This window comes from Fragaria vesca, linkage group LG3 (genome assembly GCF_000184155.1).
Source record: "Fragaria vesca subsp. vesca linkage group LG3, FraVesHawaii_1.0, whole genome shotgun sequence".
NCBI classification, from domain to species: Eukaryota; Viridiplantae; Streptophyta; class Magnoliopsida; order Rosales; family Rosaceae; genus Fragaria; species Fragaria vesca.
Window position 1 is genome coordinate 19771059 of NC_020493.1, and position 12694 is coordinate 19783752.

The 12694-nt window shown below is 37.4% G+C and overlaps 2 protein-coding genes and 1 non-coding gene across 3 annotated transcripts; 1 reads left to right on the forward strand and 2 right to left on the reverse strand.

Annotated features, from left to right (window-relative positions):
* Positions 1 to 200: 200 nt before the first annotated feature.
* On the reverse strand, positions 201 to 3545 carry LOC101307571 (DNA repair protein RAD51 homolog 2-like). Its single transcript, XM_004294641.1, has 12 exons — positions 3462 to 3545; positions 3266 to 3379; positions 3019 to 3171; positions 2815 to 2918; positions 2656 to 2719; positions 2492 to 2547; positions 2214 to 2294; positions 1597 to 1656; positions 1413 to 1504; positions 1223 to 1342; positions 917 to 1060; positions 201 to 623 (listed from the first exon to the last, which is right to left on the reverse strand). Exons 1-12 carry the CDS (start codon positions 3543 to 3545, stop codon positions 583 to 585), a joined length of 1113 nt encoding a protein of 370 aa, XP_004294689.1. The 3' UTR covers positions 201 to 582.
* A 2768-nt stretch (positions 3546 to 6313) lies between these two features.
* LOC101307869 (expansin-A22-like) lies at positions 6314 to 7165 on the forward strand. Its single transcript, XM_004294642.1, has 2 exons — positions 6314 to 6471; positions 6580 to 7165. The coding sequence occupies exons 1-2, from the start codon at positions 6327 to 6329 to the stop codon at positions 7056 to 7058; spliced, it is 624 nt and encodes a 207-aa protein (XP_004294690.1). The 5' UTR covers positions 6314 to 6326; the 3' UTR covers positions 7059 to 7165.
* Positions 7166 to 9246: 2081 nt separating this feature from the next.
* On the reverse strand, positions 9247 to 10179 carry LOC101308160. The gene is made up of 2 exons (XR_184278.1): positions 9467 to 10179; positions 9247 to 9380 (listed from the first exon to the last, which is right to left on the reverse strand). It is a non-coding gene; the product is annotated as an uncharacterized LOC101308160 (transcript).
* Positions 10180 to 12694: the final 2515 nt, after the last annotated feature.

The window sequence follows — 12694 nt, forward strand, 5'->3', positions numbered from 1 at the left end:
CCGAAACAAGATTTTCTGAGTAGAATGTATAATTTTGTTCATATCAATCCAGATACAAAGCCCAATAGCAAACATTACAAATAAGCCCTGCCATAGAGCAAATATAAGCATGTACTGATGTACATGGAGTCCTCGATATATACAAGAATTGCCAACTGTTATGTTTATGAGGATCACAAGAAGCACGATTGGCCAATGGTGGTTCGAGCAAGCAGAGATTTGGGATAACATAAGAGTATCCTAGATTTGTGACAGTGATGTTTAAATATCATTCTCAGATTCAAACCACATATACATCAAGACAACTACATAACAGAGCTACAAACTCGTCAAACTGAAAAGCATCTAAATTGATCTAAATCTACAAACTCTAAATCTGCAAAAACAAACGCATCTCCCAGCAATTTATAACACCTGGGTTGATCTCCAATGTCAGTTAGCTTCGAGAAATGTTGGGTGACATTTACGCTTCGTGCACAGTTTTACCCAACATAGTTTTTCTACAGATGAATGGAGATGTACAATCACAGATCCATGACATTCTATTGTTCGCAACATGCCTGCATACTATGCAGCTTTATACTAAAATCTTTCTGCATCGAAATTAATTATGCCACTGTGACCTGCAAAATTTGTCATTATAACAGGAGACTATTAAGTACTAACTCGAAAAGAAAGCAAATGCCTGAAGAAACTTGAGCGTTAAGGTATTGCAATTGAGTGGCCAAGCGAAGCATTTTAATGACCTAGTGGCAAGTCAATTACTATTATTTCTAGTGGTGAAAGGACTCTTCCAATGGGGAATTCCTGGAGCAGAAGTTATAAAAATGATAGAATTGCTCGTCAAGTTTCTCCTTACTATTTATATAATTTGACACTGGGGTTTCAAGAATCAACAGAGTTCTTAGCGACAAACCTTGACAATGAATCGTGTTTATCTCTGGTCCGGATAATTCTATTCCATCATCAGTCAGCAATGAAATTCCAGATGATGTTATGTTGAAAGGGAAGGCAAGAGATGGTGATATTGGAGACTTTGCCAGCTTGATGAACCTTTTCCCTACAAGAGAAAAAAAAAAGCGTTCAGTAACCTTAAAATATATTTTCAAACTTTCTAAGAGAAAATGCCCATAAAAAGAAAAGAAAAATCTAAACAACCAAGGAGCATGTGTTTTCATCAAGACAGTGCCATCTTTTCAAGTCAAAAGTCTATTGAACAAACCAAATTTAGCATCAAGCACAAGGCGTATTGTGACAGCATGAGCCCAGTGAATTCCCAAAGCAGCAACAAGATGAGAATCATGTCCTGTACAATCATCCACAGTCTTTTCCCTGCTATGTGCTGACACAACAAAATGTAGTGCATTTAGAACTCACATATTGTAAGTCACAACAAAACCTTACTTCCATACCTTGAAAAGAATACTGGCAGATTTCATCATGACTTTGAGATCTCACTTGGTTTGTAACAACAACAGGTATTCGTGAAAATTCAGCAAGTGACCTAGATGCAATAGGCAAGTAAAATGAGGTTTACCGTGAGCAGATAGACACATCACCAACACCAAAGAAGTTCCAGTAATATAGGATTCTCACTTAATGAAGGAGATATGCCAACCCAATAAATGTTGCCGAGTAGCTCCATGCACATGTTCCCTGGAGAAATGTTAGCATTTAGTAACAATCGGAAGCCAACTGGATGATGCATGAAGTATCACCGTATAATGAGCATTCTATTGTATACCGCTACATCTTTTGAAGGAATTGTAAATGCTACATAAATTCGAATAAAAAAAAATGGCAAAAATTGGTGAGGATGTCTGAATCACAGCAGTATATACATGTATAAAACAAAATATGTAGCCATTTTCACAAACCCTTTATTTTGACAGACTAGCAGAGATATAATTATGACACACCTGTTCAATCCTCTATCCAATACCTTGACAGTGGAGTCAAAGATATTGAGAATCAAAGGATTCTCTGATAATTTATTGAGTTCACCAAGAAAAGGAACTCTGAAGGCTATATAAGTTGGATACGATCTTGGTATAATCATTTCATATGTTATCAGAAATAATATCTCTTAATCTAAAACAAGGTTACAGATGGAAATCAAATCAAACAGCTTGACAATATGAAGGATCACAAGTTGATCAAATTATGTATATCCAACTTAGATTGCAAGCATTCCTGAAAAACTCTGAACTTACCCTGCAGCAAGAGCAGCCATGCTATCAATGATTAGCAACTTCACTTGGTTTTGAAGGAGTGAGATCTTGATTTGTTGCAAACTGGTAAACATTAATCAACTGATTCAAGCCTCGTATGAACATATTGGCATTATCTGAACAACTCATGTTTAACCATCTAGCACTTCTTAAAAAGCCCGTAGCATTTCTGAAAAAACTCATGAACTTCCATGACACCTCCGGACCATGACCAACATACTTGCTAGGCTAGGAAAAATAAATAGTACAATGAACAATACCTCTCAGTGAATTCAGAGAGTGATGTTGGCCGCAAAACATGGATCCTACCACCAATCTGCAATGCAATAGAAAGAATCTCTTAACTTGAGAATACCTTCCATAATCCATTAACTGAGCACAAATACTCATTTAAAAGACAAGTAACTAATTCCAACGAGCACACCTCTTGCGCCAGTCCTTTCGTGTGAAATATTTCTGGGAAACTCTTTGCTCCAATCTCTATCATCCTAAGAATAAAAACAAGAAATTGAAATTTATACCTACTCTTTGACAACATAACAGGAAAAAGTTTGCCACAAAGCAGTTGACATTTCGATATTACCTTGTTGAACTAAACTTGGATTCTACATCGATATATATCACATGACCATTTAAACCTCCACAAGCCACCGGCAATGAAGCCAACAACGCAAGCTTCAGGCAAAACTGCATTCAAAATCTTCAGTTCAGCCGGATACTAAAAGATGCATTATGCTTAATTTCAACAAACAAATTAATCACGATCAGACCAGCGAAAGAAATGTACCTGTGTTTTGCCAATTCCAGCAGGCCCAACGAGCTCAGTCAAAACCCCAAATGGGATACCACCACATAAGGCCTGGTCTAGCCCTTTGAGCTGCGTCGAGAGGTGACCACCCATGTGCTCCGTCTGGACCCTTTGCTCCATTAGAGAGAGCACCTAATCAAACACAGCTAAAGCCAAATCATCTCATATCATCACCAATAACTATAACCGAACCTAAAACCTCAAAATTAGACTTCTGATCGCTCACAGTTTGATAAGGTGGACATGTAATTTCACTGATGCGGGCTATCGCAGACGTAACCTGCGCCATACTCACATCTAGCAGTTCCATCAATTCGAATTCGGTCAAAGACAAAGCTTCCTGGGAAAGAATTTCAATTGGGAATTTTTACGAAAAAGAAAAATCGTTGAGAATTTTAGAAATTATATGATCAAAAGTTTACCTTGGCGGTGGTGATGTTCCGAGCGGCGAAGACGTTGGCGATGGATTTGGGAAGGCCCATCTGGTTGATGAGCATGTTCGCCATTTGCTCTCTCAAAGCTCGGAAGCTTTCTTCCCGCCAACTGCGTAACCCTAAGCGCCAATTTTGGACTTGGCTTCTCTGCTTGGGTTTTTTTTGCTTGGATCTGCTTGGCTTTTGTCTAAGGCTGCCACGTTTATGGTCTTACAATCCAATGGACGAAAAATGAAACTCTTTTAAGACTGAATTTGTATCGAGAAGTATGAGATTATACTTTGTTTCTTGACTTTGTCTGAAACAACTCGTAACCATCTCCTTCTCTCAGTGTAAACAAGAACAAAGACTGTATACCTGCTAGAGTTGACTGAAGCCATGGGAATCTTCTCGAGTTTCTTTGACTGTCAAACAACTAAGTGACGCATGTTGCATTTTTCATCATCATCTTGTTCTTCCTCTTCTTCTTTCTCATCTTCAACCCGGCCTCAAAACACTTGAAAATGTCTTCAAAAATCCAACCTCCCAAAATCAAAACTCAAAAACCCAAGAACTAAAAAGCACCGAATTTAAGAACCCAGATTCCAAAAATGTAAATTTTGCAGAGAAGTAGCACCCGAGATTTGAAAGACATAGGGATCTGAAAACTTAGATCTATCCCTTCTTCAAACAGAGACTTGTAGCCAAGATTAATTATGCAATTACACAATTCCTATTGAAGCTAGTATTAATTATTGGATTTGATGGAGAAAAACTTAGACCCAACGAATCAGAGAATGAGAGAAGCGAGAGGAGCCCGTTGCCAAACTTGATCGAGTTCGCGCGTTTCTATAATGAATCAGAGATTTGACGAATATTTGGGTTCTAGTTTTTGGATTAGTGTTCGATTGTTTTAGTTTTGGTTAATTGCAGGCATCTCGGAGAAGAAGATGAAGGAACCAATCTGATGTTACATGTTGATGTTGGTGTTCTCTAAGTTTTTGTTTGGAACCGTCAGATGTCTTTGGTGTGACGTGGCAAGCCTAGGAAAAATTCCAAGCAGATCCAAGCAAAAAAAACCCAAGCAGAGAAGCCAAGTCCGCCAATTTTGATCTTAACAAGGGAAATCGGGCCGGGTCCAGTAATCGGGCCCAGTTGCAGGCCCTGCCATTGTAACTTTAAAAGAGTTTTTACTTGCTACTATTCTAATCAGTCACTGGCTAAATAGTTTTGTTTAGGATCCGGAAAACTACTATTTACTAGTAGAAGAAAATAGTAAATAAAGATTACATGCATGTTTAGCAAGCCTACAGGGACGTACCTTTGATTATGGGTTGGGCACTTGGGCTATTTGGGCGCGGTCCAAAAAAAAATTTGTTTTGGTTTTGATTTCTCGATAGAATAACGGAAAATAATAATAATAATAATAATGAGAATGAAAAATTAGTAGAAGAAGGAAAAAAGAAAGAAAAGACAATAAAGATTATTAAAATTCATGATTCGAACCAGTGATCTAAAACTTATTACCCCTAATTAATATGTGAGATATCATGGGACGGGCTACAGCTATGTTGCACAGACACTCCACACCTCTGGAGTGTTGGAGTGTCGGACACTTCGACACGCCGACACGGCAAAATACGTGTCCGACACGTCACGTGGCGTGTCTGAAAAAGTCGACTTTTCAAACACGTTGACCGGCCCCGACACGGTATTGCGACACGCCATGTCAACGTTTCAGACTTTAAAAAAAAAAAAAGTAAATTTTCTATTCATTTTATATTAGATCAATTATGGAATAACAAGTTTGGATGGATTATAGATATGATAATTATATTAATTCATCTTCTTGTCTATTAGGTGCTACTATGCTAGAGACTGCTCAAGTTTGTTTTTCTTTAATGTTATGTTTTAGGTGCTAGAGGTCTGTTGTTTTTAATGTTATTAGTTATGCACTTGACTTATTTCTTATGGTTATGAAATATATTGAATTTATAACTTTATTTGGTAATGTAATGAACTTATTTCATATTTTAGTATATTTTTTATTTATTAAAAATACATAAATATATAATTTTGTTTACCGTGTCCAAACCGTGTCAGAAACTCAGTTTTTGAGTTTTTCCGTGTCTGTGCAACTTAGGGCTACAGCCTAGGTAGCCTTAGGTGTAGATACGTTGCTGCTTATAAGGCTGCATTTCATAGAAAATCAAAATTAAACGATTATCTTTCCGTCAATGCAGTAATTAAACTATGTAGATTGAGTTATCCATGAATGAGATGTTCTACAAAAAATTTATTAGGGCAAACCTAATCCTTTTGAGTTGGACATCCGTGACAAATAGTTATGCTCCTCCATTCCCTTTTCAAAATTAGGTTAACCCAAAATTAGAGAAATATTTAGTTTCAACTGATAGAACCTTACCCTTCCCGACTAAAGAAAACACCAACATATATAAGCTAGCCTTGTATGAACACAGTTCATGACCTTGCTACAAACATGTGATAACACATCATGCATCATCACAAACTTGTAGAATCTACACATATACATGCCATAATTACAATTACCAGAAAGTTAAATTGCTCTCAACAACAATGTGAGTTCCCATACACCATTAAATGGCATCCATGAACGACTGATCTCATACACTTGTAGAGCATGCGTATGAGATAGAAACACTCCCGCACCGAAAATGTGAGGATTGCTCTTCTGGGCCACTAACCTTTTTAAGTCTTCAAGTTACCTGAGAATATTAACAGTACTAGCTAACTCATAGTACGTCATTTTATGATTCCATTTATGCCTATAAAAAGCAGCATCCGTAAGATCAAACGTAACACCATTCCAGTTTCTCTCATTATCAAACAGACATGGCTATGTTGAAGTATTTGCTTGCAGCAGCGTCGCTGTTCATCTCTCTTTTCGTTCAGGGCATGCGCGGTGATAACATGACTACTTGGTTTACTGGTGCAACTGCGTCGTTCTACGGCGACATGCGTGGCAGAGGAACCAATAGTAAGTACTACTGCAGTTGATGAATCACAGTATGTTTTTTCTTAGCCAAGTAAAGTAAAATGACAGATGCAGTTTAAACTTTGTGATTATAAATTTATAATTTGGCAGAGGGTGCCTGTGGATACGGTGATCTGAAAAAACAAGGCTATGGCTTGGAGACGACGGCTCTCAGCACAGCACTCTTTAACGACGGCCTTGCTTGTGGCGCTTGTTACGCCCTCATATGTGTCGATGATCCAAAAGGGTGCTTACCTAATGCTGGTGCTGTCTTAGTTACAGCAACCAATTTTTGCCCATCAAATTATACCAAGCCTTCAGGGGGCACCAACAACTGGTGCAACCCACCATCGAAACACTTCAGGTTGTCCCTGCCTGCGTTCACAAAAATCACAGATGAAAATACTCCTATGGTACCAGTTATATATCGCAGAGTCCCGTGTGGTAAAGCTGGAGGGGTTAAGTTCCAAATAGTGAAGGGGGGCTCTAGTGTGATGCGTGTGTTATTGTACAATGTGGCCGGAGCTGGTAATGTTTCTGATGTCAAAATTAAGGGTTCTACCAGTTCTGGTTGGCTTCATATGACATGAATTCAGGGCCAAACTTGGCAGATCGGAAACAAGTTACAAGGCCAAAGCTTGTCGTTCCTAGTTACCACTAGTGATGGGAAGACGGTAGAGTTTGATAACATTGTGTCAAAAAATTGGCGATCTGGTGAGACCTATGATGGGATCAAGAATTTCAAGAATGGGACGGGATCCAGATTTTCTTAATGAAATGAATCATGTTTAATGTACCACGGTACCACCTATATGGTTTCACCAATAAATAATTATTCCTTGTACCCACCTTTGAAAGATGTGGTCAGTAATAATTGGTACTGTAAAAGATTATTTTTTTTAAGATTAAATTTAATTTACCTTCTCGTTTGACCAATTTTACGACGTTTTTAACGTGCTTTTGCTCTCAAGCTTAATTAGGAGAGACAAATCACAAATCTATACACATAAACAGCTTTTTAGGATATCAAATTTATACACAATGAATAGACCATCGATGTGAACATCATGGACTTTTGGTGTTGTTTTCTGTGCTCTTTTCGCTGTGGATCTAGATAAGCTTGTCTTTGATTTCTTGGTTTCCAAGTTTTTAATCATAGTTGAGTCACTTTTGTTCTGGAATTAGACAACAAATTTAAAGACATTGATGTGGAAGTGCAAGACTTTAGCAACAAACTTATACAATGTATCTGATACATCGTGCTTGCTTATGCAAGCCTAACCCATACCACTGAGCTCATTGCTTGCCTAAGCAGCGCATCTTCTATCTGTTAATAAAATAAAAATATTCTATTAATTTTTTTTTTAGCTTATCAAACTCTCTCTTCGTAAGTTAAATTCTTAGCTAAATTAATAGCGTTTTGGCTTTAGAAAGACTCTCGTCGTAAGCTAAATCCTAAGATAAAACCATTTATTTTTCTTTTGTCATATATTTGTTTAAATCAATAATTAATCATGAAAAAAATATATTATATAAATATATTCGATATGAGGCTCATATGAAAGTTCTCGTCGAGATTTTCGTGATGGTTGTTAGTAAGGAATTTTTAATTTTGATGATAGTGTAAATTAAAAGAAGAAATGCAAAGTTGAATAAAATAACATTTAATTTTAACTTACAAACTTCATAAACCAAATATGGCTTACCAAATAACTCAAGCCAAATTGGAAAATATAGTTTCGCTTATGATGGGAGTAAACATAGGCTAAATTTAGCTTTTTAACTTATAATGGGAGATAGTCTAATGTACGTGTCTAGCATTTTGACATTTTCATAATTATCTTAATCAGAGTCCATCAAAACGCCTGAGGATAGACGACTACCTCCATTTGCCACAATCTTACAAATGATACAACACAACAAGTATATGGCTGAGAAAATAATGTTATGCGGGAGCGATTAACGGGTCACACGCGAGTCTTGTGATATTGATCGATACTCCTCTCGTATTAGCCACCCGGTAGAGATGATCAATTTTCATTATCCAATATTTCAAACTATCTGATTCTCGCTTTGTGGCTGCAGGCTGATCATGATAAATGAATACAATAGGGTCAAGTGGTGGATGGTCAAGGGTCGGTGCTCTATCTATAATCTATCCATTTGCTCATATAAAGTTGAAGGCATTGACTTGACTGGACTTGACTCACATGAAACATTCATCACCATTTTTTTTTTCCTGATAATTGAAAGAAAACATATAGGATTAATATATCACCCCATTAGGAGCATATTTGTCCTAATTTCACACCACCTTTGTGAGAACTTCTCGTCTCATAATATGTGACTGGACATCGATTGCAACAGCAAACCAGAAAAATATGTCTTCTTGATTGTGGAATGAAGTTGGTTTAGTGGAAATATGTTAAATTGTAAATGAGAGGAACGATGTAAGGTTCTCTTGATAATTGATTTAAACCATAGTTTTTGAAAAACATCGCTTGATGAGTGACCATACCTAAATCACTTCATGTCCTAAAGTTAGTAGCTCAATCGTTAATTGTAAATTACAAATCTATCTGTAGCATATAGATTATTTAATAAAAGTACGACAAAATTTCAATATTAACGTAACAATCATAAATAAAAATAGCACTAATTAACAAAAAAGTGAGAAACTATAATTTATATTCACTTTATCACATAATGACATTACACACGAAAGAACCTGAACATACAAAACACAACCCCGTACACAAACTGCCTCTTCCCAATGTGATTCCAACAAAAACTGAGAAGAATAGGAAGACCAGCATATCTATAAGATTGTAATCGAAAAAATAGAAAAACAACATACCTATAAGACACTGACATATCTGATATTCAGACAAGCTTATATTTGGGCTACTGTTCTGCAAAACGCCCTAAAAAATGAGTTTTGCAGGAACATAATCAACACCCATATTTGATTTCTGGAAAACACAGATAACACACTTACTAGACACCTGCTGGAAAACACAGCTGAAGTTGAAAATCTGGCTCAAAATGGCAGAATTCAAGACCTTCAGTATATATAAATAGGATAGCTGCGAAACCCATTTCAGAGACTCGGGTTTGCGATGAGAGTTGGTGAGTTTTGACATGTTGGTGGTGAGTGGTGACCCATGTCTCTTCAAACAACATTGGGACTGCCGTAGGAGTTGTAGCCACTGGGTGGTGGTGTTGGAGCGGCAGAGCCTCCACCAGCTTCAGATGCCATCTTTTTCCCCTGATCTCCATGTTTGACTATGGAGACCACAGCTTTGACCAAGTTTCCGAGGATTCGAGCCTTGATTTTGCCTCTCTTTGGTGGGGGGAGGCGAGTGGTTTTCTTCTGTTGGGGTGTTGGACAAGCAGCAGCCATGGTAGGTGCGTGAGAAGTAAGACAGGGAGTGAACAGAGTAAGAGAAGCAGAGGATTTAAGACAAGGAGCAGAAGATTTTAAGGAGAAGTATGACTATGAGAATATCTGTATGAAGTTGCTGAACAAGGATTTGAATTGGGGGAACACTCAGAACTAAGTGAAGAAGAAACAGAGAGAAGAAGAACAAGGATTTGAAAAGGGGCACACTCAGGCTAAGAGAAGAAGAAACAGAGAGAAGCAGAGACTTGGTCTCTGTTTCCAGCAGAGCCTGGGTTACAAAAGAGAAGCAAAGGTGAGGATATGGCCTTGGGCTGTGGAGCTTCATATTCATATTTATAGGGAAAAAAATAACATTCTCTTTTTCCATTTGTTGCCAATTAGTGGGTTTGGATTGGATTTCGCCCAAAGAGGCAAAAGCTTTTGGGTTATTGGCTTTTCTATATTAATAATACTTTTTATTAGTATTTGTAGGCTACTTAGAGCATCTCCAATTAGAATGTTAAAATGTTTATGTCAAATTCGAATTTGACAGCTACGACGACAATTGTCATTTTAGACTACTTTTCACTCCAATGATTATGCCAAACTTAATTATTATTTTATTATATTTATAAGTAAAAAAATACTGTGCAAGCCTACAGCAGTTTCTGGGTTTGAACTTTAAAGAATGAGGAAGGAGAGAGAAAGCATTAAAGAAAGAAAAGACCATATGCATTAGCTGTGTCAAATTTGACACAGCTCTTAGAAATTGTCATCCATGTGGCAAATAACATCTCCATTGGAGATGAATTCTTGGTGTCAATTATAGTTGTTGAAGAGCCACGTAAGAAATAACAACTTGGTTGAAGTTGCTCTTAGTAATGTGGATTTTGAATAATACATTTCTTGAATTCTCTCTTCTTATAGAATAATATTGTTTATTAGTGTCAGGATATATATTTGGGTTATTTTTTTTAGGGGAATAAATAACTTTATTGATTAAACGTCATTACAATCTTGAGAGAGTAACACTATCACAGACGGAGGAATAACGGTAAAAAAATTATCATAATAAACAGTCAACTTAGCTTCTCTAGCTAGAGTATGTGCTACCATGTTACTTTCCCTCTTGACATGAAAAAGAATGGCAGAATCAACTTGTTGTAGTAGCTGTTTCAGATCTGATATAAAGAAACCCAAATCAGAATGGTCCAGGGAATGACCTGTGACTGCATACACTAACTCTTGACAATCAGTTTCCACAATCAACAGCACCAGGTGATCTGATAAGGCATATTCCAACCCCTTAATCAGTGCATGAAGTTTTGCATGACGTATAGAGGCTGCATGAGGTAAAGAATGCCGAAAACCCCTAAGAAAGGTTCCATTAGCATCCCGAAAAACACCCCCAACTCCTGTTAAACAATTAGGGTTATCGAAAGCAGCATCAACATTAAGTTTAACCATTCCACTATGAGGTTTCTGCCAACCAACTCTGGGCACCTAAATAGGCACATTATTACTGACATGTACCTCACGTTATTCAGCATACCAACCCAAAATAGAAAGAACAACCTCAGATGCTGGTTTGACCTCATTATCCCAAACCTTAGTATTACGGTTCATCCAAATAGCCCAAATAATCATCAACACGGTAGCGAATGAAGTACTTGACACGACCCACCCCGAATTTCACCCTGAAACCCGGAGTAAGTCGTGCGGGGACCACCTCCAAAGAAAATTTACTGAAAAGATTAAGAAAATCTCCCTTGCAGATGGACAACCCTAACTCGAAAATTCCAAATTACACTCTTAATTCAAAACTTCCAAACATCACATAATTCTCCTTCCGAAATTCTACACATAATATACAATAATCCCAAAGTATTCAGAGCTACTAAACACAAGCGGAAGCAAGAAAACACGAGTAGGTTGAACAGGTAACCTACTGACGAAAACTGGCAGAAATGCGGGTGACTATGCCTCGCCTCCTACTAGATCCAACCCGAACTCTGCAGACTGGGCAATTTAAAACGAAGGGCCCAGGGGAAAACATTTAATAACGTTAGAGTGAGTGGACAAAAATAAAATAATAAATAAAATATTTATGTTTTCCCAAATTAATTTCTAAGGAAAAATCGAATGCATGCCGCAAGCGATAAAACTTTTATCCTATAAAATATTGAGCCTCTCAGACTTTATAATATATGTATGTATTTACACTCGTCCATACTCCCTATATAAATTCATGGGTCTATATAGGGCTACTACGCTTGCGTCCAACGCTCACGTCACGCCTTAATGCGGTGCTACACTACGCGATCAAGGTGGACAGACGGGTGTATAAATATGTGTCCATACCCCCTATATGAATTAAACACTCAAATAGGGCTACTACGCTTACGTTCAACGCTCACGTCACACCATAATGCGGCTATATGCTACGCCATTAAGGTGGACAGACACATATGGCTAGCTAGCATTTATATACATACTCTCTCATAAATACATATTTATGTCCACCGAAAATCCCATTTTCGGTAACTCTCCAAGAAAAATAAAAATCGTCAAATTTAAAATGACGTTAAAATATTCCGTAATATTAATTGTTCAACCATGAACTATAGCACGCATTTATTTAAAATAAACGTCCACTCACAAATTTGGCCTAAGCCTGATGTCGATCTAGGGCCTCGTCTGCTCGAGCCTCCTCACGTCCTGTTCCAAATATAATATTAATTTCCCAACCAATAATCCAATATTTAATCAAAATAGGCAAAATTACCCGAGAGCCATAAATACGCTCATCATTGCCTAACTTCGATATTCTTAAATCGGAACGAT